A 26,171-nucleotide genomic window follows, 5' to 3' on the forward strand; every position below is an offset into this window, starting at 1 on the left:
CCCAGCATCAGACCACGAGCTCGTTCCATACTGTGCATCAAGTTAAACTTAGAGATTAAAAATATTCTGGTTTGGGTCTTACTGGAAGTGGAAGTAGCAAGTGAAAGGCTGTGTATTGCAGGAATCCAAACTATTCAATATGTCAACACTGTTTGAAGAGCCATGTGTGCGTCATGTTTTCAAGCTAATTAGATTGCTTGTTTTGAAAGATGGATTAATGAATTAATCACAGGGTGTGGTAGATGTTTTTTCTTGGCATTCTGAGACTGATTTAATATAAAGTGTTTTATTTTTTTTCCATGTATGAATCACTTCAGAACTCAAAAACACATAAAATAGAAATGTGAAAATGATAACTGTGTTAAAAAATGAATGTTATAATCACTGCCATCTTTGGCACAGCCAGTTTTCATTTGTGTTATCTAAAACTGTAGATAGTACCAGCAACCATGGAAAGAGGGAATGATATGGGAGCTTTCTTGTTAAGAAATCAAAGCTGAATGGAAAAGGTGTGGTTTTGATTGCACAAAATGTCAGACAGGTTTGTGGTTTGCAAATCTGAAAACAGGACTGGTTCACATTTTGATGCTTTCTCATACTGCAGCATTTATGAAATTAATATTTTTTCTTTATTCAAATCAATTAAATTTTGGCAATTCCTAATACTGCAAAATTCACAGCCCCAAATTTACATTCAAAAGCAGAAGCCAGCAGAGACTGGAATCTGGCTCAGCCTCTGACCATTTCTGACCATTCATTCTGGCCAATTCACCAAGTCAGGCATTTATACTTGTACTTCTCATTTATTTTCCTGATTCTCTGCTTTCCCATTTTAATCAATTGCCCAACTAATGGGTAGAATTATGTATATCCTTTTCATGGCAATCCAACCTGTTGAGAACTGCATGGTGAGATCCTGGCCCTTGGCACACAAGAAAAGAAAGAACCTTCTGTTCATCAATGCCAAATCGTGTGATTCTGAGCAGGACATTTAGCACAAACTGTGAACCACCTGGTCTTCAACTTCAACTTTGAAAATGAGAGGTGGAGTCAGATTTTCAAAGGTATTTACCTTAATAAATATAGATAGACCTAGACACTTTTTTAAAAGCTCCTGGGAAATTCTTGGGAACTGTATCAGTAGGGGTTAGAAAGCTATGCACCTATTAAAATCACATAAACCAAATCTTTGCAAATGCAATCTTTGTTTCCTGATCCCTTCTGTTTCCACCTTCAGCTGTACAAACACACTCTGTGCAGATACAGGACTGTGCAGTTCCTTCACCAACAACTTCCTTTTCACTCTTCTTCATTATTAAAGTTGAAGAAATGCAAGACAGCCAAGTACAGACTGCAAAATCTGCATTACAGGGGACATTGTACACCCCAAATATATCCCATAACATTGACTAACTTTTGAATGGAAATTTAGCAGAAATAACATAAAAAAGACTGAGTCCTAATTATGTTTCAGAGCATGACCATACAAGTGCCTGAAAGACACAGTGAGTGAATGCTACCCATAATCCATACCACTGCTAGGTATGGATTTAGTTATACTTTGCAATTTCTCTTCACACCTGCTTTGTTTGAAAGCAATAAAATAGAGAAAGCTGCCGCAGTCATGCACCAATTCCAAAAACCTCAAAATCATGTGTCGGTGTGTTTTATGGAGCTCTCACTGCTGCTGAGATTTTTTGCATCAGCTAGAAAACAAGTGTCATTATTTTATGTTTTCAGTTGTCTGATGGTGAAAAACACTACATTTTAGGCTGTTGCTGAGTACAGTGATGCATTTCAAAACTATTAATACCCTACGCTCCCATATGAGCATCCAGGAAGCTTATTTTTAAATTCCTTCTGCTTTTTGTGCATCAGCTACTGTGTGATAGCTGCAATATGACCACATGACCAACAAGTTTACAATGTAGTGCCCAAAGAATATAAATCAATATTGTTCCTTGGAATAAAATATGCAGCTTTTATCACATACTGTACAGAATAGACAGGGGGTCGATTTGCCAGAAGGGGAGGGCTCTGTCACCAGCCTCAGCATCCCAGCAGGCTGGGCCATGTGGTGGGAGCCCCCTGCTCACTCCTGCTCCCCCTGTCCCCATCACCACTTCCCCATCCCAAGGGTTGCACCCAGGGCTGTGTCCCTCCTCCTGCTCTGCACCTCTCAGCTCACATCCCTGGCAGTGAGCTCCCCTAGCTCTGCACAACCCTGGGACAGATATCCTCCCAAAATCAAAGTGGTACAGTAAATTCACGAATACAAGCCGCACTGAGTATAAGCCGCATCTCTGGGTGTTGGCAAATATTTCGGTTTTTGTCCATAGATAAGCCGCACCCGAATATAAGCCGCTCTGTCGTTCACAACGAGGACCCGCGTGCAATTAGTAACAGAACCGCGGGAGGGCGGGGTTTACTGGCTGAGCTAAGGCTGTGCAGGCTCGGCCCGCTAGGGGCCGCTGACGGGGCCAGGTGGCCCAGCCCGGTGCTGCCGCTTGGGGCCGGCCGCCGCTGCCCCTGGACTCGGTCACCCCGGGTCGGCGCTGCCCCGCGGTGGCAGGCAGGGACGGAGCTTCCCCCGCTCCTATGGCAGCGGCGGCGGGCGGGGACGGAGCTTTCCCGCGCCCGTGGCGCCGGCGGCGGGCGCGGACAAAGCACCCCGCCTCCTCCCCGAGCCGCGGCAATGGCGGCGCGCACTTCCCGCCCCCCCCCGGGCCACGGCAATGGCGGCGCGGGGCTCCCGCCGGCTCCCCGAGATGCGGCAATGGCGGCGCGCACTTCCCCCCCCCTCCCCGGGCCGCGGCAATGGCGGCGCAGGGCTCCCGTCGGCTCCCGGAGCCGCGGCAATGGCGGCACCCCCCCCCCCGTCGGCTCCCCGGGCCGCGGCAATGGCGGCGCGGCCCCCCGTCGGCTCCCCGGGCCGCGGCAATGGCGGCGCGGCCCCCCCGCGTCCTCCCCGAGCCGTGGCAATGGCGGCGCCCCCCCCCCCCGTCGGCTCCCCGAGCCGCGGCAATGGCGGCGCCCCCCCCCCCCACCTCCTCCCCTGGGCTGCAGCAGAGGAGGGAAGAAGAGAGCTCTCCCGCCTCTCTCCCCGCCCCCCGTGCTGCCTGCAGGGAGCCAGGGCAACACGGTAACACTGTAACAATTGCGAAATGCCGGCTTTTACTGGCCGGTGCTTGGCTCGGCACTCTGGCTGGCACGTCTGGGGTTGTAAATGTCAGAAAATTATTAATATATTAGCCGCACCCGACTATTAGCCGCACTTCCGGGTTTCCACCAAAATTTTTGTCAAATTGCTGCGGCTTGTATTCGTGAAATTACTGTACTTCTAGCACAGGCTGTGACTTGCCCTGGAAATAGGGATTTCCCCAGGTAACAGCAATTCTAAGTGCCCAGGGTGCCCAGAAGAGTGGATGGACTCATTTATATCCTTAATTTTTCTGTGATGTCCTCAGAAAACTTATTTGCATTTTCAGCATTACATTGCTTTTCACTCGAGACAGTCACTCACACTCATAGGAAAATTTGGAGTGAAAGGAGCTCAGACCACCTGGCTAATAAGCACAGACAGCATGGTCAGGTCCTGTGGTTCCCGGCTTTTTCAAGATCATGGTGCAGGCAGAGGCTGTTCAGGAGGGCAAAGCAGAAGGAAGTGCAGTGAATCAAAAAAGGCTCTCCCCTCCTCCTTCCAGCCCAGGATTCCTTAGCCAAGGAATTATCATTGCTGCACAACTTGCAGAAGTGTCTCTTGTGATTAGGAGAGAGCATGCAAGAGCTGGGACTATTTCATTTTCCTCTGATTTACCATTCTCAAGTATTTAAGTCATGTCCTACGTCTTTTCTCTCCGGAAAACCATCTGAACTGTTTGCCAGTGGCTTCTCCACAGAGCTGAGGGCTTCAGCAATAAATGGTTTGAGGGCATTTTGAGGTTTGGAGATCTGGAGCCTCACCCTCTGCAGCTGAGACTCAGCACACTCCTCCCTAACACTTTATGGGATGAAATCAGAAAGCTATGTTGAGAGATCTGATTTCTCAGAACTGAGAAAAAAATAAAACCTCAAATTTAAATGCTACTGAGTGCTCACTGTCGTATTATAAGGCATAATTCTCTCTGGGATAGAAAAACTGCAGGTGTCTGTATAAAAATGAGGCAATAAAGAGCTTCTTTACATCTGGAGTTCAAGAGCAGCTTTCCATCTGGAATCTTTTTTCAGTCTCATGTTAAATAAAAAAATAGAAAAAACATGAGGTGAGCACTATTTCAGTGACCCATTTATTTTTTCGTGTTTGTGGTTTTAAAAAGTTCTGTGATCATTAGAACTTGTGATTCATACTGTACAGTTTTTCTTGAGTATTGCTTAGGTTAATTCACACTAGAAAGATGCAAAATTGCTCTTATGAAACCAGTTAAGGAACTCATTTTAATTGCCAGTACCAAAGGGGCACTTAAATGTCTACTAATGTATAATATATTGGAAAGAAGAATATCCAAACTATCTGATTAATTTAAGCCATACTAAATTCCTCCTTCAATATAAACTGATCTCTAACAATCTGAATATTGTTTTATATTTTAAAAGAAGTCTTGACAAAGGTGGAAAGAACAAATCCTGACAAAACCTAATCAAGGAAATTCCTTTAATGTTAAAACAGATATTTCCCAGTGTTTTTTGTAGAATAGGTTTCACAGCAGTTTTAGTTCTAATCCTATTTAAAGACATATTGGAGTAAAGCAATGAGTTAGTTGCCCCACCAGATCAAGCAATCACATTCAGCAACTCTGTGGGAACTGAAATTAAGATTGGAAACTTTTTGTTTAGCCTTTATTTGCTTGCACCCACTGATGAACACTGGTGAAGTAGATCTCAAGTAAAGAAGATGCATGTGCTCAGGTGAATGCTGCTCTGTGCAAGATCATGCTTCTGCACTTGAAAGGAGGTTACTGAAGTCTTTGGATTCACTCTGGCTCTTGTTGAAATAGTGTCAGAGTCCCTCTGGCTGGCACAGTGGAAATTGTAGAGGCTCCTTAGGCTCCAGTGCAGCAGCTGGATCCATGAGAGAGCAATAAATACCATTTGTCATCGCTGTTTTTCTCATTAGACTTCCCTCCCACTTTTAGAGAACAAAAAAGGAGGTGTGGAGAGGAAGCCTTGCCGGTTGTGCTACTTTCTGCTGGAGGCATTTCTACAAAGTGTTCTTTTTCAACACCAGTAAAAATCAAGATTGTCCCTGTTGAAAATTACTGCAATGATGGGAAGCTTCTTTCTGATTTGGTTGTGGGGTATATTTTTCATCCTCTACTCTCTTGACTCTAAATTTAAATAGCTTTTATTAGTATAATCTAATTGTATAATCCTCTTTATCTTGCTTCCCACGCGCAGGAAAAAAAATCTCATAGACAACAGTGTTCATATGCATTTATTAGATACTATGAGCTTTATTACTGCATTTCACTCTAAGCTTTAAAAAATGTAAACATGCATTGCCACCTTAGGAAAAGCTGTTGCAAACTTCCTGAGTTGTGCCCTACTGCCAAGAAAGTTCACTGAGCAAAACCATCATAATTCAGTTGGCAGATATAGTAAAGTTTTTAACCTGTAGTTAATATATTAAGGCCTTTCATGAGAATCTGGCTGAGAAATAATAAGGCTTAAGATACGTGTATGCTCAACCCCTCGAAGTTTAGCCCCACCAAGTCAAACAATGTGATGTGCTTTGAGTTGCAATTGCATGTAAAACCTTTCACACAACAGCAGTTAGGCACCTAATCTGATTTGTCTGGAAGAGCACCAGTTTTGTCCATTTTCATCTGAAATTACTGTCAGCACTGGTAGTACAAAGGGAACCTTCATTAAAAGTGACTTCTTTTATTCCCACATAATAGATATGATGCTCTACATTTCATAGATTAACTTGCGTGAACTGTCTCTCTTTCATGAATAGCTCACACATGAGCTGGGAACACTAATTTCTCTGGCATTTATTTGGAAATCACAGCTCACAATCACACCAGTGGCTAACGCTTTTATGCTTCTTGTTTGCATAGATTACTTTTTAAATATCACTGCTGTTCATTAGGCTGTATTTTTACAGATTTATTTTTACAGATTTATTTTACAGAATTTATCAGATGTCAGACATTAGTGTACAGGATCACCACACACTGAAAAATGACGTTTACTTCAACAGAAGTGTGTATTTCTGTGCTAATTATTGCCAGTGATAGCCTTTCTTACTAGAAAGATAATGAGACAGATTTCGCTTTCAATAACACTGCTGTAAATACATAATAATTCTGGCACATCCACAGCGTGGTTGTTCCAGATTTACAGAGTCATCACTGGACTGTGTTTCTCCAGTAGAACAGAGTTCTTGTCCCTGTCTGGGTCAGAACAGCTGCCCTCAGCCATATGGCTGACTACAGTCTTCAGGATAAAATCTCTCACCTCTGATCTGAGACACAAGTTTAGGGATTTTTTAATTTATATTTTTTTAACGTGGCCCCCTCTTTCTAAAAAATGCTCTTTACTAAAAGAATTTCATGTTTTCTACCTCCTCAGCTAATGAGAAGTGACAGAGAAACAGGAATGTTTCCAGTAAACAGAAATCTGACTCTAGGCATACAAGCTGAACTCATTGTCAGTTAGCTACTAAAGTATGAAATTGTGAGAATGCCCTTTATTGAGGCAAATCACTATTAAAATTATATGTGGTGAAATTCTGCTTGCCATCATATAGCTTATCAACAAAAATAATATCTGCTTCCACATAGATTTTTTTTCTTTTCTCTTTTTGACATTTAAAATTTCATTGAAATAAAAGATTAAGCCAATCTTCTACTCTGGAAATAATTTACAAAGCAAATCCTTGAGTACTGTCACAGACCAATGATGAAGAATCAGTACAGATTTTAATTTTTATAACTTTTATACAGTTCTTTGCAAGATAACACTAAGAAACTATCTGGAATTATGGGTCACAATGAAAGTTAAAGAGCAGGGATGTTGCAATGCAGTTTATTCAAATCTGCTTATTCCAGCAACTACTTTTCAGTGGCAGGTATGACTGTCCTGTGCAAATCACTAGTCAGGAGTTTCAGTGGCAGCTTGCCTATGCAAACCCAACTGATTATAATCACTGCTTCCCTCCTCTGCAGTAGAAATTTGCACTGTGACACACAATACCAGATGCTGGACACTGGCTACTATAATAAAAGTTAATTTGCAGGATGGTATGGACTGCATTAATTTTCAACATGGCAAAACACTAACAGTTGGCCCAACCTTGGGCCAGTGTTGTTTCATCAGCAAATTAAAAAAGGAAGTAAGGAATGAATCATATAAAAGGCATTAGATGACAAGTGTTTAGATTAGTCAAAGTCACAGCAGTCTGAAGGAATATTAGAGTAACCTAAGAACACAAAGCAGAGCAGCACAGTGACAGCTGAAATTCTTTGTGGCTTAAAAAAAAAAAAAAAAAAAAAAAAAAAAAAGCCCCAACAAAAAACAAAAGAAATGAAGGCATTTACCTGGAAATATGGTACCATTTATGTAATAGTTTCAATAAGGAACTGAAAAAATCTTCCACGAGCACTTCCTTTCCCTGCCTCACCTCCCCTAGAACACTCCACAGCCTGCTTACTAGGAAACCCTGTGAAAATCATGGTTTACATTGAATTTCTATATGTAACAGGTAGATACACGATTAAAACCCAAGACTGTGATATTTCACTGAGTACTTTAGCAGCAAGCCCTTAGGCTTCAAATTACGTTTTTATGCAAGAGAAGAAAGTGCATTACACAGGGTGCTGCAGTGGTCACTGCAGCACCCTGGACCTTCAAGACAGCTCTTGCTGAGTCCCTGAGTTGGCATGAAGGGAAAAGTGCCAAACTCAGGGCATGTTATGATGTGTGAGAAGGTATCCATCTCTGAAATCAAAAACTAGAGTGGAGCTGCTCTCAGATTTGGACCTCCCTTTAAATCCTAGGTCCAGTTTTGCATCCCATCCAAAGATACTCCTATGAAAGTCAAAGACACAGAGAGATAAGGAGTAATAGTAATTTTCAATAGTAATTTTCAAAGATTATATACATTATACAACCCATGGAGTTGCTATTAAAAGACAGCCATCCTTTACAGTTATAAACTGTGTTTAAATTGAACTTTGATTTCTTAAACAGACTTACATTTTTATAAGCCATGGTCAGAGTATGAAATGAACGCAGCCCTAAATGTTAGTGTTAGGTATAAAAAATATTCAGAGGACACTCTGGGCTGCTGCTTTAAACAGCACAGCCAAAATTCACAACCAAGAGGAAGGGTTATGGGCAATGTCCACAGTATTGTGCCCTGGCTCCCCCAGGGAGTTTATACTGACCCCTTTGCGTTTGAAGGCTGGTTACCAAGAAGTTTGGTACAGGACAAGCACTCAAAACTCTATCACTAGTTACCTGCTGTTATCTGCCACAGTGTCCTCATCCATCTGCACTAAGCAAGACATTATTAAAATAAAAAGGAGTTCTGAGACCAAGAACCAGAAATGGAGTGGTAGAAAGACAATGGCAAGCACAGACATTTGCTTTAATAAAAAATCTGGCAGTGAGAGAAACATCAGTAAGAAAACCAGATCTTGACTAGTTTGTCCATCATGTTCCCTCTCCAAAATAGGTTTAAAACACACACCTGAATTATTCTAACTGAAAGCAAATGTGATTTCAAACAAACAGCTTGTTACCCACACAAAAGCTATTCAGAGAGTGCACCAAACAGCAGACCCAGCAGCAAACAATAAGCTAAACTAAGCACCCCATTGAGAGCAGCTCTTTTGAGAGAGCCAACTGAGCTACAAAACTGCTGGGGATGAATAACATCAATGCAATTTATTGGCTTTCTTCAAATAAAGACCTCAGTGTAAGGAAATGATTGAAGAGACAACTCTGTTAGAGTCATAATTAACAAATTATAGGTTCCATTATACATATTGGTCTATACAACTCATTCAGGATAATGACAGAACAAGCTTTTTTTCCCCACAAAAAACATTTTATTAACATTACTTATGAATTTATACTTAGAAAATATTGTAGGTGAAATTAACTGAAATTCAGACATGACTGCAATACAAAATATAAAAGAATGTGCAAAAGTATCACCATAGGCATAACCTACCATAAGAAATATAAAAGTGCCTCAATAGAGGGATTACTCTTTTGTAGATAAAATCTGCAGAAACTTCTGCTGCTCTGCTTCAACAGCCACTGCATTATCACAAATATCAAGATCCTCTGCAGATGTAATCAGCATAGCTCCACTGAAATCAGTAAAACTGCTGATTAATGCCATATGAGGATCTGGAGCAAGTTAGCAAAAATATCAAATGTCATGAAAAAGTAAGGGCTACATTTTTATTTTAATACTCATTGCTTATTCATTGCCTTTGTCAGAGTGTTTATCAAGGCATCCTTATTCCAAGTCCTCTTCTGTGGGATGACCTGCATTTAAATTTATACTTTTTTTACTGTTATGAAGGCTTTTGGAAGCCTTCACTATGAACATTAACTGTAAATGGCAATCTATTTAAATGATAGAGTCAAAGTATGTAAATGACAGGGCAATACATCTCTGAACACACTTGTGAAAAGTTCCTTTTCTTTAGCAAGCAGAGGATGCAAAAAAAATTTAAAAAACCATGGCAGATTTCCAGTGTTGGACTCTCTGTAGTTATAGTAACAGACAATCGATTTTTCAAATTTTAATTGATTTGCAACAGCTGAAATATTTTTCCAAGTAGCAACATTCCCCCCACAAAAAACATGGAAATCTACACAAGTCTTTCCAAAATATTATTGTAAAGACAACAGAGCAAAAGAACCAGACTTTGGTTCATTCTTCTATTAAATGCAGTCCATTATAAAAAAGTAAATTGCATAAAAAGCAGCTGTGAAACACAGACCTATGTCAGTACAAAACTTTGTGAAAAAGTGGAATCAACAAAAAGTGTTTCAAACATCCAAGTGCACATCAGCTTTAAGACTTCGGGTTATACGGCTGAGATTTTTTAATCAGTTTTCTCACTAATTTTCTGCGGGATACATTCGTTGGCTTGTTGATTCTCAGTTTCTGATTTCCTGCTAACAAAACAAAGGAAGCAGTTAGGGAAACTGAATGACAAAACTTGTTATTGTTTGGGTTTTTTTTTATTTTATGCTGTTCAAGCAGTTGTCCAATAATAACAAACATACCAGAAACTGTAACATGTTCTGCATTCCCTGTTCTCACGCTGTAAGGTCTCTAGTGTGCTCACCTTTGGCACTGGAATCCTACTTTGCTGCCCTTTTCCTGAGCAGGCACCAAAGCCTTATCTAGCTGTCCTGCAGTGGCAGCAGAATGGAACTAAATATACTGCCCCCTATTAAAAAAACCAAACCAACCAACCAACCAAAAAAAAAAAAAGAACCAAAAAAACAAACAAACAAAACCACACACACACAAACAAAAAACCACAACCTATTCTTACATTTCGCTGAACAGTGAGGCAAATGTTAAAATATAGTCAGTGCTTGTGGGAGTCGAAAACATAAAATTATTTGAGTTTCTGCACAAAACTCACAGAAGCTGCAGAGTGTCCTAAGGCAGGCAGAGTTAACTCCAGATATGCTTTCAAAGGCTGCATGAATTGTGTGAGAGGAATTCAGAAAACAAGTCCTCTGCAATCTTTACTGAAAATCTTTGTCTTTATGCTACCTATGTATCAGGACGTAGAGCCACTGTGGCCACTTCCCCAATTTTTTTGCTGCCACCCCAATGCATTTGTCTTCTTTTCCAATATAAACTTTTAAAAATTAAATTAATCACAAACCTTTTCACTCAAAACACTATAGATCAGTTTAACAAACAGTTGTATATTTGCACAGTGAAGGTCAACTGAATTCAACTTGAGACTCCAAGAAGTAACAGAAAAGATGCTGAGGAGAAAATAAATGGAAGCAGGAGAGGAGGAGTGGCTTAAGTTGCCTGAATTATTTGCCTAATGTCGCTGTGCACTCCCAAGCTATAGAAATGAATATGCATAGCACAACATTAATTAGCACTAATCATGCCCTTAACTTTGGTCCTTGGCTGTACCAAGCCTTACTGAATTGCACAATCCACGAGTTGATGAAAAAGCTTGTAACTGATACTTTACATGTGGCTATCTGATGCTCTAGTTACAAGACAGACAGCATTTCCTTACCTCTTTCTTCCACAACAACAACAACAACAACAACGACAGAAAAAGACGAAGAAGAGAACCCCCAGGTGAGTCTGGTTGGGCATGGGCAGGGGCAGTGTGGAGGTGAGATGCTGAAGAAGCAGTTTCCTTCCTCCTCTCCCCAACACTCCACACTGGAGCCTGGCCCTACCACTTCACAGGTAGTAATGGATGCAAATTAGATAATCACAAGCATCTCAGATAAACTTAACATACTATTAGAGACTCTCTCGTAATACAATGGCAGAGACACACTCAGATTTGCCATTCACAGAAATATTACTGCCATGACTAACTGGCAGGCAATATTTTTATTTCTGAGGACTGTGCTCAGGGTACAATCCTTGCCCCAGCCCAGATTTCCAGCCCAGAACTGAAGCATCATCTCCCAAAATAAGGCTTCTGACTACACAACTTCAATACTGAGGTACTCGGACCATGTGCACATGATGTTTAAAACAGTGCTACTTACTAGTTTTTCCTTTCTCTTTTTCTCAAAGGCAATGTACATGCTTCATACAGTTGTAAATATTTTTCCCATTAGTATCAATTTTTAAAATACTGTGCTACGTCTGTTTCCTAAATGTTCTGGGCAACAACATACAATTATGTTTTTCTCTCTCTCATTTATTTTCATATCAATTTAACTATAGAGTATTAAAACTTGCAGTAGCTGGTATGAAGATATGACTGCAAATAAAAGCAAAACTGTTTTCATTTACAAGCACAGCCAGTGGCTAGTTTGAATAAAAGCACTTGAAAAAATGAGTTATCATTCCAAGCTTTCCCCCCACAGTCAGAGAAATAGCTGACACAGCACAACTGATGAGGCAGAAATAGGAAATGTGAGTAGGCAACAGGGAATTAAGATAGGATGGTAACTTCTGAAAACTTCTGAAAGGAAAAAAGTAAATTGATTTCACAACTGACTTTAATCCTATTTAAAACCATCCAGAATAAAAGGATATTTTAATTAGTGGTCGTGGAGGTACTGAACAGTTTAAAGACTGATACCCTGTGGGCTCTAGAAAGTAGGTTTAGTATTTTTGTGTGCCTTTCTCTACATTTCATTCAAATATGGTGTAACCACCTCACATCACACTGATCTTGTCAGAAGGATTTAGCATTGCCTTTCAATTTTCCTTGCCCTTGAAAACACAAGAGTCCAAAATGCAAAAAGCATACCCCTGTAGCAAGCCAAGGTGAGTAGAAGAACACTATGAACACTTGTTACTGGCACGTGGATTGCTTTAACTGCTTGTGACTGACAAAATAAAAAAACCAAAAAAACCAACAACAAAAAAAACCAACCAAACAAAACAAACCCTTACCATTTCTGCAGACATTGTAGCAATCCATTTCAGTGACAAAGTTGTTGGCATTTCCACCACAGCCAGTATAGCTGAACTCTTTACATGATTTAGTCTTGGTGTCATAGTAATAGCGAGGCACAGAAGAGGAACACACTCCTTCATCCTTTGGGCTGTAGCACAGCAAGGGGCCAGCTTGGGGAGAAAAACACAAAGGAAAAAAAAAGAGAAAGAGCAAGAAAAATTACATAAATGTAATCTCTGTACATGTCTCCTTAAAATTGAACCTGCAATAAATTTTGTGACTAAACAGCTCTTTTCCCCCTTGAATTGACACTATTACTGATGACTTCAGAGACTTTCTACATCTTATTCCTGTAAGCTGTGGATCTGAGAAAGCAACAGACCATCCCAGAAAACAGGATTATATCCCATTCATAAGCTTTCCCCATTTGTGGTGCTATGCACATGGCAGCTAAGATTTTTACATGATCTTATTCCATTAATATAGGAATACAACAATAATTTTGGTGGAACAACCTCTATGGAGAGAAAAAAAAAGGCACAACTTTCCTACAATTTTGCCAGCAAATTCTGCTTGCAGCAAAAAGTACAAATCCAACAACCTTCCTCAAGAGCACGTTTCTTTTAGCCTCAACAGTATTTTATAGTTCCTGCTGTAGTCCCTTTACCAACTCATTGTATGTGCAACAGAAATAATTCAGCTTTCACCTAAGAAAATGCTGACAATCTGTCATCAGCCACAAAGAACTGTCATCAAGCACTAATAAAGTTTAGGGCAGTAACAGCTTTTATACATTCTGGTAGACGTTCAAAGAGCCTATCTTGAACTGGATATTAATCTGGTGCTCACGTCAAAACTCAGCTATAGTCACCTGCCCATAATTACCACCATTCTTATTTAAAGCTCAGGTGGAGAGACAGTGAAGAATCACACTAGCCAAAACACTTTTGTCAGAAGCTGAGCTGTTGAGTGCCGAAAACCCGAGCTGCCTACCACCATCTCTCAGGCCTGAATTATAGAAAGGTGCTGCTGCTTTATGTTACACTACCATTTCCCTGGATATGACTGCCACAATTTGACACATCTGCCTCAACACAGATCTATAGTCTTATTATTTGCCTTCAGATACACCTCAACAGCCCTCTAGAAGTCAAGAAATTGGTTTGGTATAGCTGCGAGTGTATTTAAAACCTCAGCATTTTTGTTCTTCCAGTAACAGCTAAGACAGTACATTAAAATTAAAGTGGACAATATAAACATCTGCTTTACATAAGTTCTTCAAAAATACCACTGTATGGGTATTCAGAGGAACATATTAAATGAAGTGTCATCTTCATATCACTTTCAAACCATCTATTTTATTAAAAATTTGGAACAACCATTACTTTTTTCTGGCAGACAGTGGTCCACACAAGACTGCAAATCTCTGAAGTTGTTGCCGTTTCCGTAACAGCCACCATAGATGAATTCCTCACATCTCATTGAGCTCAAGTTAAAGGCATATCTTCTTAGATAACCTCTGCAAGGTCCTCCATCAGCTTCCAGCCGGCATAATTTGGGCACTTCTGCAGAAAAAAAATAATTTCATCCTCTGTAAATCCAACTCTTCATGCTTCACACACAGAATAACAGTAGCAGTGTAGGAAAAACGGGATTACTATAGCTCCTGGCAAGTCTGTTTGTCCCACCTGCTTTTTACTGGAGGAATCCAAGCCATTAATAAGCAAGTAAGTGTAATATTAAGTCACATTTGAAATACTAATAGATAAATTCTGGGTCAACTCACTCTGCATTTCCCACCTGAAATTGATGCGAGCAAGAAGCTGCAACAAGCAGGAGGGTCATCAGTTGGACTTGATCATCTTAAAGGTCTTTTCCAAGCTAAGCAATTCTAAGACTGATATATCGGGTGGGTGCAAAGCGTCCCGCAAAGCCAAGGAGCTTCCCCGGTGTCCCCTCCAGCCCCCTGCCAGCCCGGGGTCCTTCGGGGCACTGGACTCACTCTTGATGGTCCAGCAGCTCTTCTCGCAGTCGTCGAAGGTGAGGAAGTTGTTGGCGTTGCCGTAGCAGCCGCCGTAGGTGAACTGCTGGCAGCTCTGCGTGTGCCGGTCGTAGTACCAGCGCGGCACCAGGGCGCGGCAGGGCCCGTCGTCGGGGGGCAGCAGGCAGGCGCGCTGCTTCTCTGCGGAGACAGCAGCACCGCGGCTGAGGCCAGGGCGCCGGCGGGGCGGCCCCGCCCCCGCGGGGTCCCCCCGAGGGCCCGCTCCTACCTGTGAGGGGGCGCTGGGCCAGCGCGGCGCAGGCCAGCAGCAGCAGCAGCGCGGGCAGCGGCAGGCGGCGGCCGAGGGCCATGGCGGGCGGCGGCAGCGGGGTCCCGGCAGCGAGCGGCACTCCCCGCTCCGACGGCAGCGCTTTATACGCACCGAGGCGACTTCCCCGGGCCGCCTCCTTGCGCAGGTGGTGGGAGGGGACGGTCTGATTCAGCGGGACAGGAGATCGCGGCTGACCCTGCCGTCACCGGGGTGCGGAAGGCTGCGCGATGCCGGAGCCCGGGGGGGCGGGCAGCCTCCGCCCCGCCCCGCCCCGCTGCCGTCGCGGGGAGCAGCGGGGGCCGGGCCGGGGGCGCCGCCGGGGCTGCGGCGAGCTGGATGGGGTCCACCCCCCGCCCCGCTCCTGTTACGGCGTGATGCTCAGAGAGCGTTTCCTGTAAATCACGGCGGAATCCGGGACAGGTCACTTAGCGAAAACCCCCTCTCTCTTCCCCCGTCGTCCTCGCCCCCCCCGAGGCCGCTCCCAATTCGGAAGCTCCGGGTAGAGGGCGGTGGGACGCCGAAAACCAAACGCTGATCCTGCTGCAGGTCCTGGTCCAGCCGGATGGAGTCGAGGCTGCTTAGCGAGTACCGCCGAGACAAACGCCCGGCATTAGTTTGCCTCCGTAGTGTAGAACCCTGATGAACTTGAGAAAATCGAGGCATCGTCAGAGGGCTTGGACTTTGGGGAAACCCGAGGGACCGAATGGATAACACCTCTGGCAGGGCAGAGAGAAATGGTTTTCAGGAAATACATGACCTGGTTTATTCTGTAGATTTTAAACCCACCGGGCAATGGGGTGTGATCTGTGGGAGAGGGGGTGAGCAGCAAACAGTACACTTTCCCTCTCTAATCTATTAGACACATTGCATTAATTAGTGTTTACCTGAGATTGAATATAGTAAGAGAGATAAGAGTGGCTGCAATTAGGCGTGTTCTCCATAGATAACAACAAACTAATCTGATCTCCTATTGTTCTTCTCTGCTCCCTTTACAGTGACAGTGGGCCGCAGTCCTGCAGGCAGGCACTACCCTCGATGGGTTGCAATACAGGGCCCTGGAAATCTGTGGCCTACAGGAAAGAAGTCACAGATTGTACAAGCTGTAAGCAGGAGGCATTTCAAAGCACCCTGATTATTTGAACTGACTTTCTTTGTGTGGCTTCTCAGCTTTACTTATGTCATGGAGGATTACAGCCTAGTTTCCTGCCATAGTTTGATTTTTCAAGGCAAGAAAGGAACAAGTCTATTCCCTATGCCACCTATGTGACTTCTGAAAGGGCACCTCTTTCTCTCCTTTTTCAGAATTGTTCCTTTTTTCAATCTTCAGTAGATAAAGGACAAGTGAGTGCTTTAGCGACAAGAAAATAAACCCTGGTGCAGCTTCAGTCATCATGATGGGACATATCTCCCATGCTTTAGATTCTTATAGCTACAACTGCTACTGATGGGTGTCCTCATTTTATGAGGATTTTGTTCAGATTATTAGGCAGAGCAACTGGATTAAAGTTTATGTCACTCCAGAAGAAAAGAACCAACAAACAAAAAAACCACATAGTTTTTCTATTTCCAAAAGAATGCAAAAGTCATCTTTCTAGTATTGGGAAACTAAGTGGTTTCAGTATGATGGATTTTTATATGTTTTCTAGAATGATGTCCTCTAGTTTTCATCATATTCTTTGGAATTGCAAAGAAAGAAATTTAAATACCACAAACAAGAGCAGCAAAGTGAATGCTATAATGCAAACACCATTTTCAATATTTTCCATTTCCTCTGTGCACAGACACATAGAAATCAAAGTCTGTGTTAAAGCCACCTATCCATGAGTGCTGCTATCCATCAATGCTGCTATTCAGCTTCTCCTTTGCTTGAACTTAGATCAGGTAAATATTTGTAAAAATATATGAACCACAATAAAAGCTAACACAGTAAGTGGTAGAAAGTCCATTACTGACTGCCATTTGCAGAGCTAGTCATGTCAGCAGACAGGTCAGTGAAAGCTTCCCATTACAGAGCCCTGGATACCAAATGCTTCCCACCCTAACTGTGTCAGTAGTGTGCCAGAGCCCACCTTCAGCTCACTCCTGCACCCTGCCCCTGCCACCACCACATCACACCCTCTCTGCCCCTCCACACCAGAACGTTTCTGCTCCCACCAACAGCCTGGGCTCCTTTGGGACACTGGCCAGCCAGCTCCTTCCACCTGTTTTGACTGGCCCAGGAGCAGCAGCTGGTGGGGTTTGAGAATGCAACTGTCAGCATAGGTTATGGGGGGTGTAGAAAGTGCATACCAGGGACTGGAGATACTAGCCATAGGGAGAGGAAGAAAAACTGATTTTAGTGAACTGGCTAAAGTAAAATTAATACAAACCCCAAGAGGGTGGGAGCAGTGCTGGAGAACATGTAAATTTTGCATGCTGCTGACAGCTGGTTACATCTGGTAAGCGGGGCGAGGAGGAGAAAGGAGTGTGTTTAATGGGAAAAAAACAGAGGAGGAAAGAGGGAGGGCTAACTGCCTATGAGGATCTTTGAAGTGGCAGGTAACAGAAGGACTGCAAGCCCATTTTAATGGCCCGTAGCTTTGTTCAGTCTCAGGGGTCCTGAATTTTGCTTCCATTGCTATTGTAGGAAAGCAGATGCCAGGATGAGAGACACCAGGTGCTGTACAAACATGCATGGAGGGACCACTCTGTTCCTAAAAGCACAGAACCCTATTTGGGATCTAGACCTCAAAACTGTATGCAACCACAGGAGAAGAATTTCCTAACTCCTTCTTGCGTCTTCCGAATGCATCACTTCCCTTATGTTGAGTACTCCACCTCAACACCTGTCATAACTCCATCTGTCCAGAGACCCTTGGTGCAAGCCAGGCACAATAACCCCCTTATGCAGTGTTGCAATTCTTCTTTGCAGACATACCTACCAAAAATTTGCAATGTCTGGCATTGGTGGGCTGGCTACCTGTTGGGGCACTTTATATGGGAGTGGTTTCTTCCCCTCTCTACCTTAGTCCAGTTCACCTGCAGTTGTAATGCACAAGTATTGAGGAATGTACCCATGCACACCACCTGATTCTGCCTTAGCCACTGGGCAGAGGAACACAGAGCCCAAACATGCTGGTGGCAGGTAGCATGCGTCATTTCTGTGGTCGGGAGGTGCATGAGGAGAAGGTGGTAAAGATCTCACTGCTGGGCCAAAAGCCCCAGCCGACCTTGCTGCTCTTGTCCCGCACTGGAGTTGTACAGGGCGAGGCCGGGGGATCAGCGCAGGAGGGTCTTCCAGCTCCCGGCTCCTGCTGGGACGGCCGGACCTCATTGTGCAGGCAGGGCCCGTGTCAACGCCCCGGCAGCGGGGCCGGGCCGGGCGGAGGGCTCTAATCCGGTTAGAGGGGATTAGCGTGCAGGTTTAAAGAACGGAGCGGCGCGGGGCAGGGGTGCGGGCGCGCCGGGGAGGAAGCGGCCGCCGAGCAGCGGGGCAACTCGGGCGGCAGCGTGAGAGCCAGCCGGGGGCGGGCCGGGGGCGGCCGTCCCACAGCCCCGCCACCGCCCGGGGGCTCCGGCCCCGGCGCCCTCGCTGCCCAGACGTAACCTTTTGTCCTCACTCCCTGCGCGCTTCGGTAGTGTAGACCATGCCAGCCATCAACATCGAGGACCTGAGCGAGAAGGACAAACTGAAAATGGAAGTGGAGCAGCTCCGGAAAGAAGTGAAGCTGGAAAGGCAGCCGGTGAGCGGGCACGGAGAAGGGGCCCGAAGCTGCCCAGCGGAGCCGGGTGCGGGGCGGGGAGCAGCCCGCTCCTGCCCGGGCGGTGCGGGGGCTCGGGCGGCGGCCAGGGGCACGTCGGGCGGCGGGGCAGGGGCGGCGGGGCCGCGGGAGCCGCTCGTCCGTACAGCCCCGGCTGTTTTGGGACGACCGCGGTTTGCACCGACGGGTCCTGCCGCCACTTTGGGTCGGGGGCCGGGGACGGCGCTGTCGGCACCGCTAACACTGCGTAGGAGCGCCGGTCCTTCCCGGGGGTCACCGTGGAGCCCGGGGGAAGGAGCGCACCACCTGGGAAAAAGCGCCCCGAGGGGCTGGCACGGCCCTGCCTGTCGCGGCTGTTCCCGGTGGATTTGGCACCCATTAACTTCCCCTCCTCATGAGTCCCTGTCGCCCAAGGCCGGCACAAGGCAGCCTTGCCAGGCGAGGGAGGAGCACGTCGCGCTCCGTTCCCCTCTTCTGTGGGCAGAACGCACTGGGACGTGCTGGTGCTAGGGGAGGGGTGTTCCTCCCCTGGGAGGCCAGGGCAGCCCTGTCCCGGCACTACACCCTGCCCTGGCCGGAGCTGTCCGCGCCCCCGCCCCGCTTCCCACGCTGTGCAGTGCCCGGGCTGAGGGCAGGACCCGGAGCATCGCCCGTGCCGAGCCGCCACCAACACTGAGAAACATTTAGACAATTTGCACTGATTGTTTCTTCCCACAAGTACTTTCCCCTTAAAGGTTTTGTACATTTTCTGTAGACGAAAGATGTGCAGAACTGATCCTGCTCCACGATGAAACTAATATTGTTTTTCCTTTTTTCTTTATTTTTAATATATTTTTTTTCATTCTGCATGTCAACAGAAGCAAATTACACCTTAAAAAACTACTTTTGATCCTAGTAAGACCAACAGTACACTTATATGTGGGAACCTGTAGCATTAGTCATGTTGATTACGTTGAAGGTTTAGGTTTTAGCCCACAAAATACGAAATGCCGCAGAAATGTTTTAGCTGTGAGTTAGGTATTAGTGATTGTAGATGTTATGTTATAGTCTAAAGTTCCAGCAGTATTGAGGGCTTGACATCCAACTAGTGTAGATCGCTATATCATCTCTCAGAAATACATGCAGCAGAGTGTAAAGTTTTTGAAATACTTACATTAATTTTAAATACTCACCTACATTTTTGGAATAAACCAAAACCTTGATTACTTTAGGAAAATGAATATTTTTCAATTTTCAGTTTACCAGTGCATAGTAATAAAAGTTTCACTGCCAGAGTGAAATCTGTATTGTAGTTGCCACAGTTCCCTGGTACCTGTATGGGTGTTACAGGGACAGGGAAATGCAGAAACCACATTACTGTTGGTACCAAAGTAAAAACAGCAGCCAAAATTTTCTTGACCCTCACTAACGACTTTATGGAATAAAAAGGAAGTGTCCTTTGGAATGAGTAAGAATTTCTAAATGTGTATTTAAACAAGCTTTTATTCTTATAAGTGAAAGTAATCCTGGCAGTGCTGACTGAAGTAAAACAAACCCTGGTCCTTCATACACTTTTGTGTGCAGCTTTACAGTGGTGTTAGGTGCTCCAATTTGAATGAACAAAGTTTGCAAGGCACAGAACAAGACACGTGTAATGGGATTTGTAGGTCCAGCTTCTTTTGCTATAAGACAGCTAGATCTTATTTTATGCACTGTTTAATTGGGAATTAACTCTGTTTTTTCTGATAGTTTAAAGCTTAATTTTGGACAGGCCATGCTCTGTTGTCTGTGATACAGCGGGTAAATTCATTGGCTCTTTTTGTAGTTTTACCTTTGAAATAAAATATAATTAACAGAGGAGGCAAGGGGCCTTAAAATAGAAATACTAATCATCTAGTGGCCTGGCCAAGAGCTGCTTCCTGCTCCTGAATCTGCACAGCTGTACCACTGCAGGACATGCGGGTAGGAAGGGAGGAGGTGGGCTCAGAAAAGGAGTGTGTCCTCAGGCATGTCAGGTATTCAAGCATCAAGGGACAGTTTCTGCTGACACAGGGAGCAAGAGATGTGTGCACAAGGAACCCCAGGAGCCCCAAGCGTTCACTTGTGCACTCTCAGACTCCATAGACACCATTACCACATGTGCTGCATGTGCTCCTGTGTCAGTGAACAGAAACTAAATGCACTTCTTCGCCACAGGTGGGTTCTATGCAGGCTTACCTACATCAGTGCTAGTTTGGTATGAATGCTATGGGAAGTATTATGGTCTCATAACACAGTAGGTAGGCTCTTTTATTAGCCATTGTCTGAAATAACCCCAGGTAACCAGTAAATAAATTGTCTTTCCAAGGTAGATTCTCATTCAAGGTGCATCATTGCCATAGCAGAACTGCAAAGTAAGAATTTGTATTACCACTGAAAAATCACTGCTGAATGTTTTGTTTGTGAAAAAGACATAAAACCATAAATACTTTGAAACTGAATTGGAAGTAACTGGCCCTGAAACTATTGACTGTAAGTCATTCTGGTGCTTAGGGAGAGCGTGAAATGCAGCTTAATAAAACTGGATTGGCTAATTATGAACACAAGTTTAACTCTGCAGCAACTGCTATTCGGAGTGGCGTTTACATTCTCGGAGATACTCACATGTTCTGTCAATATCGGGCTGTGAAAAGAGAGGAAGGAAGCTGAGTCTGCACGTGTTTAGTGCTCTGTCGCCAGATATTTTATGCTTGGTGGGAAGGTGAATGAGAATGTAACTTCTCGGGTTTCCTCCTCTGATGAACATTTCCCACGGCCGTAACGCAGACACTTTTCTGTCCTTTCCCTCGAGGTGTCCAAGTGCTCCGAAGAGATCAAGAACTACATTGAGGAGCGGTCGGGAGAGGACCCGCTGGTGAAGGGGGTTCCCGAGGACAAGAACCCCTTCAAGGAGAAGGGAGGCTGTGTCATCGCTTAGGAGAAGGAACCCCGCGCCTGCCCCTGGAGCAGACATTCGTCCCGTACCCCTAGGGAGTCACTAGCGTGTCCCCACCGCTGCCGGTCCGTGTCGAAGAAGCACAGGAGCGGATTTCTTTTCGTTCTTTCTCCTTACAAAAATACAGAAACCCGCGCGAAAGCTGCCGAGCCCCGCGCCGGCCGCCGGGCAGGGCCGGCTGTGCGCCTGTCGCTGCGCGGGGCCCGCTCGCCATCCGCTTGTCGGTCGCTTCATGGCTGTTCGTTGGCATTAAAGAAAACCTGCCCGTAACCCGAGAGGTGCCGTGCCTTGCTGCGGGGAGCGGGAGGAGGGACGGCGGGGCGGGGCGGAGGGAGCGGGGGCTGCCCCGGCTGGCGGTCGGGGCCCGGCGCTGCCCGGCCTTTGCCCGGAGCGGTGGGCCCGGCCTTTGCCCGCCTTTGCCAGGCCTTTGCCCGGAGCCGCGGCCATGGCGCTGCGGGCGGGCGGGCGCTGGACGCGCCTGGGCTCGGCGCTGCGCGGCCGCAGCTCGGGGCCGCGGGACAACGGGGACACCCCGCGGCACCGCGACCTGCGGGAGGCCCTCCGGAAGGTACCGGGGGGGACCGGGGAGCGGCGGGACCCCGGGACACCCGCCTCTGTGCGGGGAGCGAACCGGGCAAGGGCACAGCCGGCCGGACGGCTTCAACAAGTAACCTTGCCTCTGCCAGGGCCCGACACGGAGCCTATGTTTGTGCCCTGCCTGTGACCCAGAGCCCAGCCCGACCTGTGCTGTCCCCAGGGGCTCGCCCTGCAGAGCAGAGCCCGCCGGGCACTGCCCCCGTCCTGGAGGGCACGATGGGCGCATAATGGGAGCCTCGTACAAAACCAGATCATAAATCAATAGGAAACGGGACACTTCTGGTAACCTAGCGTGTCAATTGAATGCCACATGGCAACCTGCAAGTGCTGGCGAGCTCTGTGTATTCCCGTCAGAGAGGTCAGTGTCATCTGTACGTCTCCGTGATGCTGTTGAGGGCTCCTGGCAAAGCCACAGAATAAGGGAGCCTGGTCTGGTGCCCGCTGCAGGGCCGAGCAGCGAGGGTATAGAGGCTTCCACCTTTAACCTATGAACCACTGAGTGCTGGAGTTCAGTACCTGCTGCAAGGGCCAAACAGCATTATTGTGGCCACCACATAAGAACAAACATACAATGGGTTCAGAAGAAGGGAATGTAAGGACTTATCTCAGATTGACCTGTAGGCAAGTTTCCAAATTCTAGCTGGTCATGCAGTGCTCTGCTGTAGTTTTTTTAAAACAGCATGCTCTGGATTGTCAGAGACTGATTTTTTTGTGAGTTTGGAGCTATGCTGTCATATCTTTCATGGATGCTTTTAAAAATTACTTGCAGAATCTTGTGTTTCCCTGGATAAACTGAATTCTTTCCAAATTTCACCTCTTCTCCAGTTCACTGTGGACAAAAGATAGTGGAGTTACTTCTGAGTGAAGTGATATCTACCTCAGGTTTGATTTTTTTTTTTAGGCATAAGCTTTCACACTTCCAGTGTTAAAATATCCCAAACCCAATGTAATTAATCAGGTCTTCTATCACTGAGATCTGTTATTGTTGAGCTTTGGGAAAAGGGGGTGCATCTTCTGTGTTATAAAAAAGAAACCGGAGCAAGAAGGGAAAGAGACACATGACCTGTCACTTTATTAGTAAATTGATTTCACTGCTCTACATTCCTGGATTCTTTGCAAAGGAGAAATAAGATAATACAGAAAGAAACAGTTGAAGAAGCTGGAAATGAATCCTTCTCTCTCACCTGGATTAATAGTGTAGAATTTTGTAGCTAATACCATTGTGTCAAATTTGTGCTGGAGAGAGCCTTCATATATATCTGTGCATATGCAGAGCTATCTGATCCCTGGTACGATGCTCTTTATTACCTGCCCAGGGACAACAACTGCATTAATAAACAACTAGTGTCCTGAAACACAGAGGACAAGGCCAGACCCAATTGTGAACGTGGTGATCTGGAAGATTTTAAGTCCCTCTTCTTCGTCATGGATAGGTTAATACTTTGTTTTGTTTCTCAAGTATTCAGGGGAAGTAGCTGTATTGGTGTCTGCTAGTGCAGTGTTTGCTGCTCTGCTGTGTGACACAATGCTTTTTTTAAATAAAACTTTCCCCTCCATAGTTTTTATGCCTGCCCATGCCTACTGAAGTGCAGATAGCAGTATGCTCTGCCTTGCAGAGTCCATTGCAGATTATTAGATCATGGGCTGAGAGGGAATGTGGTGCTACATTTATCACATAAAGTCCTGTGATGAATATAGTGTAGAATAAATCACAGTAGGCAATATAAATCTGCTTTTTTTATTGTCCTGCATTTAAAAAAAATGCTTATGTAGTACTTATTTTGAGTTTGCTCTAATCATACTGGAAAAAAAGAAAAATCACTATTTATGTCAAATCCAGTCTGATGTTATTCATGCAAAGCTTCTAGCAATGGTTTGTTTTAGTTTAAGCTAAACCTGTTCTGAGTGACTTCAGGATAAATTCAAAAGTGTCCCCAAAGTATTTGGGGGAGAATGACCATTCAGTATCTGCAATGCATTTTAAGTATACCTGTTACATATTCTGGGGCATACTTTCCAGTAGCTAAATCCAGATGTGAATACCAGAGAAATCAGAGAAATGAGCAATGCAATTCCATGAGTGAGAACTGTTTTTTTTGTTTGTTTGTGTGCATTAATTTTATTTTTTAATATATTAAGTTAACATACTTTATGTGATCTATAATTTCCCAATTGTTCTGAGCAGGATGAGGAAGAGACTCTTATAATTCCAGGGAGCTGTTTTTAGCAAGGGTATTGAAATAATCCTGTGAGTGGTTTCCTTTACAGCTTTATAGGTCACCACCCTTCCTCTTGGAAATTGAAAATGTAACTTTTCCTTAACTTGTTGAACAATGCTTGCAGTACACGATATCCTACAGCTTGCTTCAGTAATTAGTATTACTGGTTTGAAGAAAAAAGGTCTAACTTATTCCGTGTGTGTATGTTTAACAGTATTCATATGCATACGGAATGTATATGGGCTATTTTTCTTTTTCTCTGGAATTAGTAGCAAGAAACTTTGGGAGATGGTGAAATTTGACATATATTTAACTAGAGTTGCATATAATATAAATGACATTTCATTTTATGCCCAGTGGTGACTGGGTATAGTTACACTGTGTTGGGTGTCTGTAGGATGACAATTTTCCCCGTGACAAGGAGACTCCCCCAAAGGACACTGCTACTTTGCCACTCTTGGCCTGTATGTCGTGATTTTCTGTTTATTAGTATATATGTATATTTTCAGCAGTTAATGTCTCTTCATATTAGAGCATGCAGAATCTGAATTTAATATTGACACTCCCTTTAACTTTCTGGTAAAATTTCTGTAAATTTCCCATCAAAATAATATAGCTCTTTCTGAATGACTACCTGCAAAATAATGAAGGGTGACCACTATCAACATTGGAGCACCTTGGATGGAGTTGGTTTGTTTATCATTGTAAGAAATCATAAACCCCTTCCACAGGACGGTGAAGTAATAACTTGTTTTTATTACAAAGAATCACTTAAATGCTAGTTTGTCACTAAGTTGGAAGAGAAAAAACACGCAGCTGAATCTGAACAATACATGACTGGCATCTGTAATTTTAAAACCTAATTTATCATACTCTGGAGTTAAAAGCTTTAGGAAGAAAACAGTTAGATGTGACACTGGTAAGGCCCACAGATTCTGCACTGACTTCCTTTCTGTCTAAGGGAAGCAAAATGTATTCCCAGATTCTCAGGTATTGCAGTACCCTTTTTCATCTTGTGTCTGACAGAAACATCACACAAACATTTAGGGGCTAATTATCTTGCTGGTGCCAAGAATTTTTGGTAGCAATTTGTCAGAGAGGAAATCTTCATAACTGAATTTTGTTATTATTGGAAGAGGCAGCTGGGATATACCACTGTTATATGAGAGACCATCCAGTACACCTACTAGTGCCCTACCAAGAAGTGCTTTTAAATCAGTGTAGGAGAACAGGAGGAAACAAAATTAGCTTCACCTTATTTAAGCAAGCTCTGTAAAAAACTTTTTCTCATAATCGGAAAAATGTCACTTTCTATACAAATGCTTCAGTGTGTAACAAAAGTACAATAAAGGCAATTTTGTAATCAGTGCTCCTGTTTGTTACTTGTTGTCAGAGTAGTGCATGTATCTGGGATTGTAGTTGTGTCATAACGCTGGATTTTTTCCCTGCCCCATATCAATGGGGCAAATTTCCACTGTATCTGGTTAGACTTTTCAGTGAACAGTTTTTAATAGAACTGTGCCTAATGGATACTTTTATGTCTCAGATCTAGCTATTACATTGCTTTATCATTGCCACATTTGATCAGGCAGTACAGTTATGCATTTATGACAACTAAAATTGTGTCTTAATAAGCAGTTTATGACTGAGCAAAACACCTGGGATTGATACAGGTTTTGTCTGACAGATGGGATGGTTTTGCCTGCAGTGAGAGAACTTGTTTTGTTCTTTCAGGGATGTAACTGAGAGTC

The 26,171-nt window shown here is 44.4% G+C and overlaps 3 protein-coding genes across 5 annotated transcripts in view; 2 read left to right on the forward strand and 1 right to left on the reverse strand.

Annotated features, from left to right (window-relative positions):
- Positions 1 to 8,561: 8,561 nt before the first annotated feature.
- Positions 8,562 to 15,154, reverse strand: TFPI2 (tissue factor pathway inhibitor 2). Of its 2 annotated transcripts, none has more exons than XM_033079285.1 (5): positions 14,870 to 15,154; positions 14,602 to 14,781; positions 13,985 to 14,164; positions 12,596 to 12,769; positions 8,562 to 10,140 (listed from the first exon to the last, which is right to left on the reverse strand). In XM_033079285.1, exons 1-5 carry the CDS (start codon positions 14,949 to 14,951, stop codon positions 10,040 to 10,042), a joined length of 717 nt encoding a protein of 238 aa, XP_032935176.1. In that variant the 5' UTR covers positions 14,952 to 15,154; the 3' UTR covers positions 8,562 to 10,039. The 2 variants fall into 2 exon arrangements, with proteins under 2 accessions (XP_032935176.1, XP_032935171.1); XM_033079280.1 differs by having other exon boundaries at positions 8,562 to 10,143; positions 14,870 to 15,151.
- Positions 15,155 to 18,352: 3,198 nt separating this feature from the next.
- Positions 18,353 to 21,874, forward strand: LOC116994587 (guanine nucleotide-binding protein G(I)/G(S)/G(O) subunit gamma-11). The gene is made up of 2 exons (XM_033056414.1): positions 18,353 to 18,633; positions 21,461 to 21,874. Exons 1-2 carry the CDS (start codon positions 18,538 to 18,540, stop codon positions 21,584 to 21,586), a joined length of 222 nt encoding a protein of 73 aa, XP_032912305.1. The 5' UTR covers positions 18,353 to 18,537; the 3' UTR covers positions 21,587 to 21,874.
- A 175-nt stretch (positions 21,875 to 22,049) lies between these two features.
- The window catches only part of LOC116994568 (probable acyl-CoA dehydrogenase 6), an 84,663-nt gene continuing 80,541 nt past the window's right edge, over positions 22,050 to 26,171 (forward strand). Inside the window, exon 1 of one of the 2 annotated variants that reach the window (XM_033056383.2) lies at positions 22,050 to 22,172. In XM_033056383.2, the coding sequence (XP_032912274.1) occupies positions 22,050 to 22,172 (123 nt within the window). Of the gene's footprint in view, positions 22,173 to 22,258; positions 22,560 to 26,171 lie in introns of those variants that run through there. The other variant, XM_033056391.2, reaches the window with a different exon arrangement.

This window comes from Catharus ustulatus, chromosome 1 (assembly GCF_009819885.2).
Source record: "Catharus ustulatus isolate bCatUst1 chromosome 1, bCatUst1.pri.v2, whole genome shotgun sequence".
Classification (NCBI taxonomy): Eukaryota; Metazoa; Chordata; class Aves; order Passeriformes; family Turdidae; genus Catharus; species Catharus ustulatus.

Bases quoted from the DNA above. Each gene is read 5' to 3' on its own strand.
- TFPI2 (XM_033079280.1), bottom strand. From the start codon at position 14,951: ATGGCCCTCGGCCGCCGCCTGCCGCTGCCCGCGCTGCTGCTGCTGCTG. The intron at 14,782-14,869 runs GTAGGAGCGGGC...CTGTCTCCGCAG, and splicing joins GGCCCAGCGCCCCCTCACAG to AGAAGCAGCGCGCCTGCCTG. The intron at 12,770-13,984 runs GTAATGGTTGTT...TTTCTCCCCAAG, and splicing joins CCACTGTCTGCCAGAAAAAA to CTGGCCCCTTGCTGTGCTAC.
- LOC116994587 (XM_033056414.1), top strand. From the start codon at position 18,538: ATGCCAGCCATCAACATCGAGGACCTGAGCGAGAAGGACAAACTGAAA. The intron at 18,634-21,460 runs GTGAGCGGGCAC...CTTTCCCTCGAG, and splicing joins TGAAGCTGGAAAGGCAGCCG to GTGTCCAAGTGCTCCGAAGA.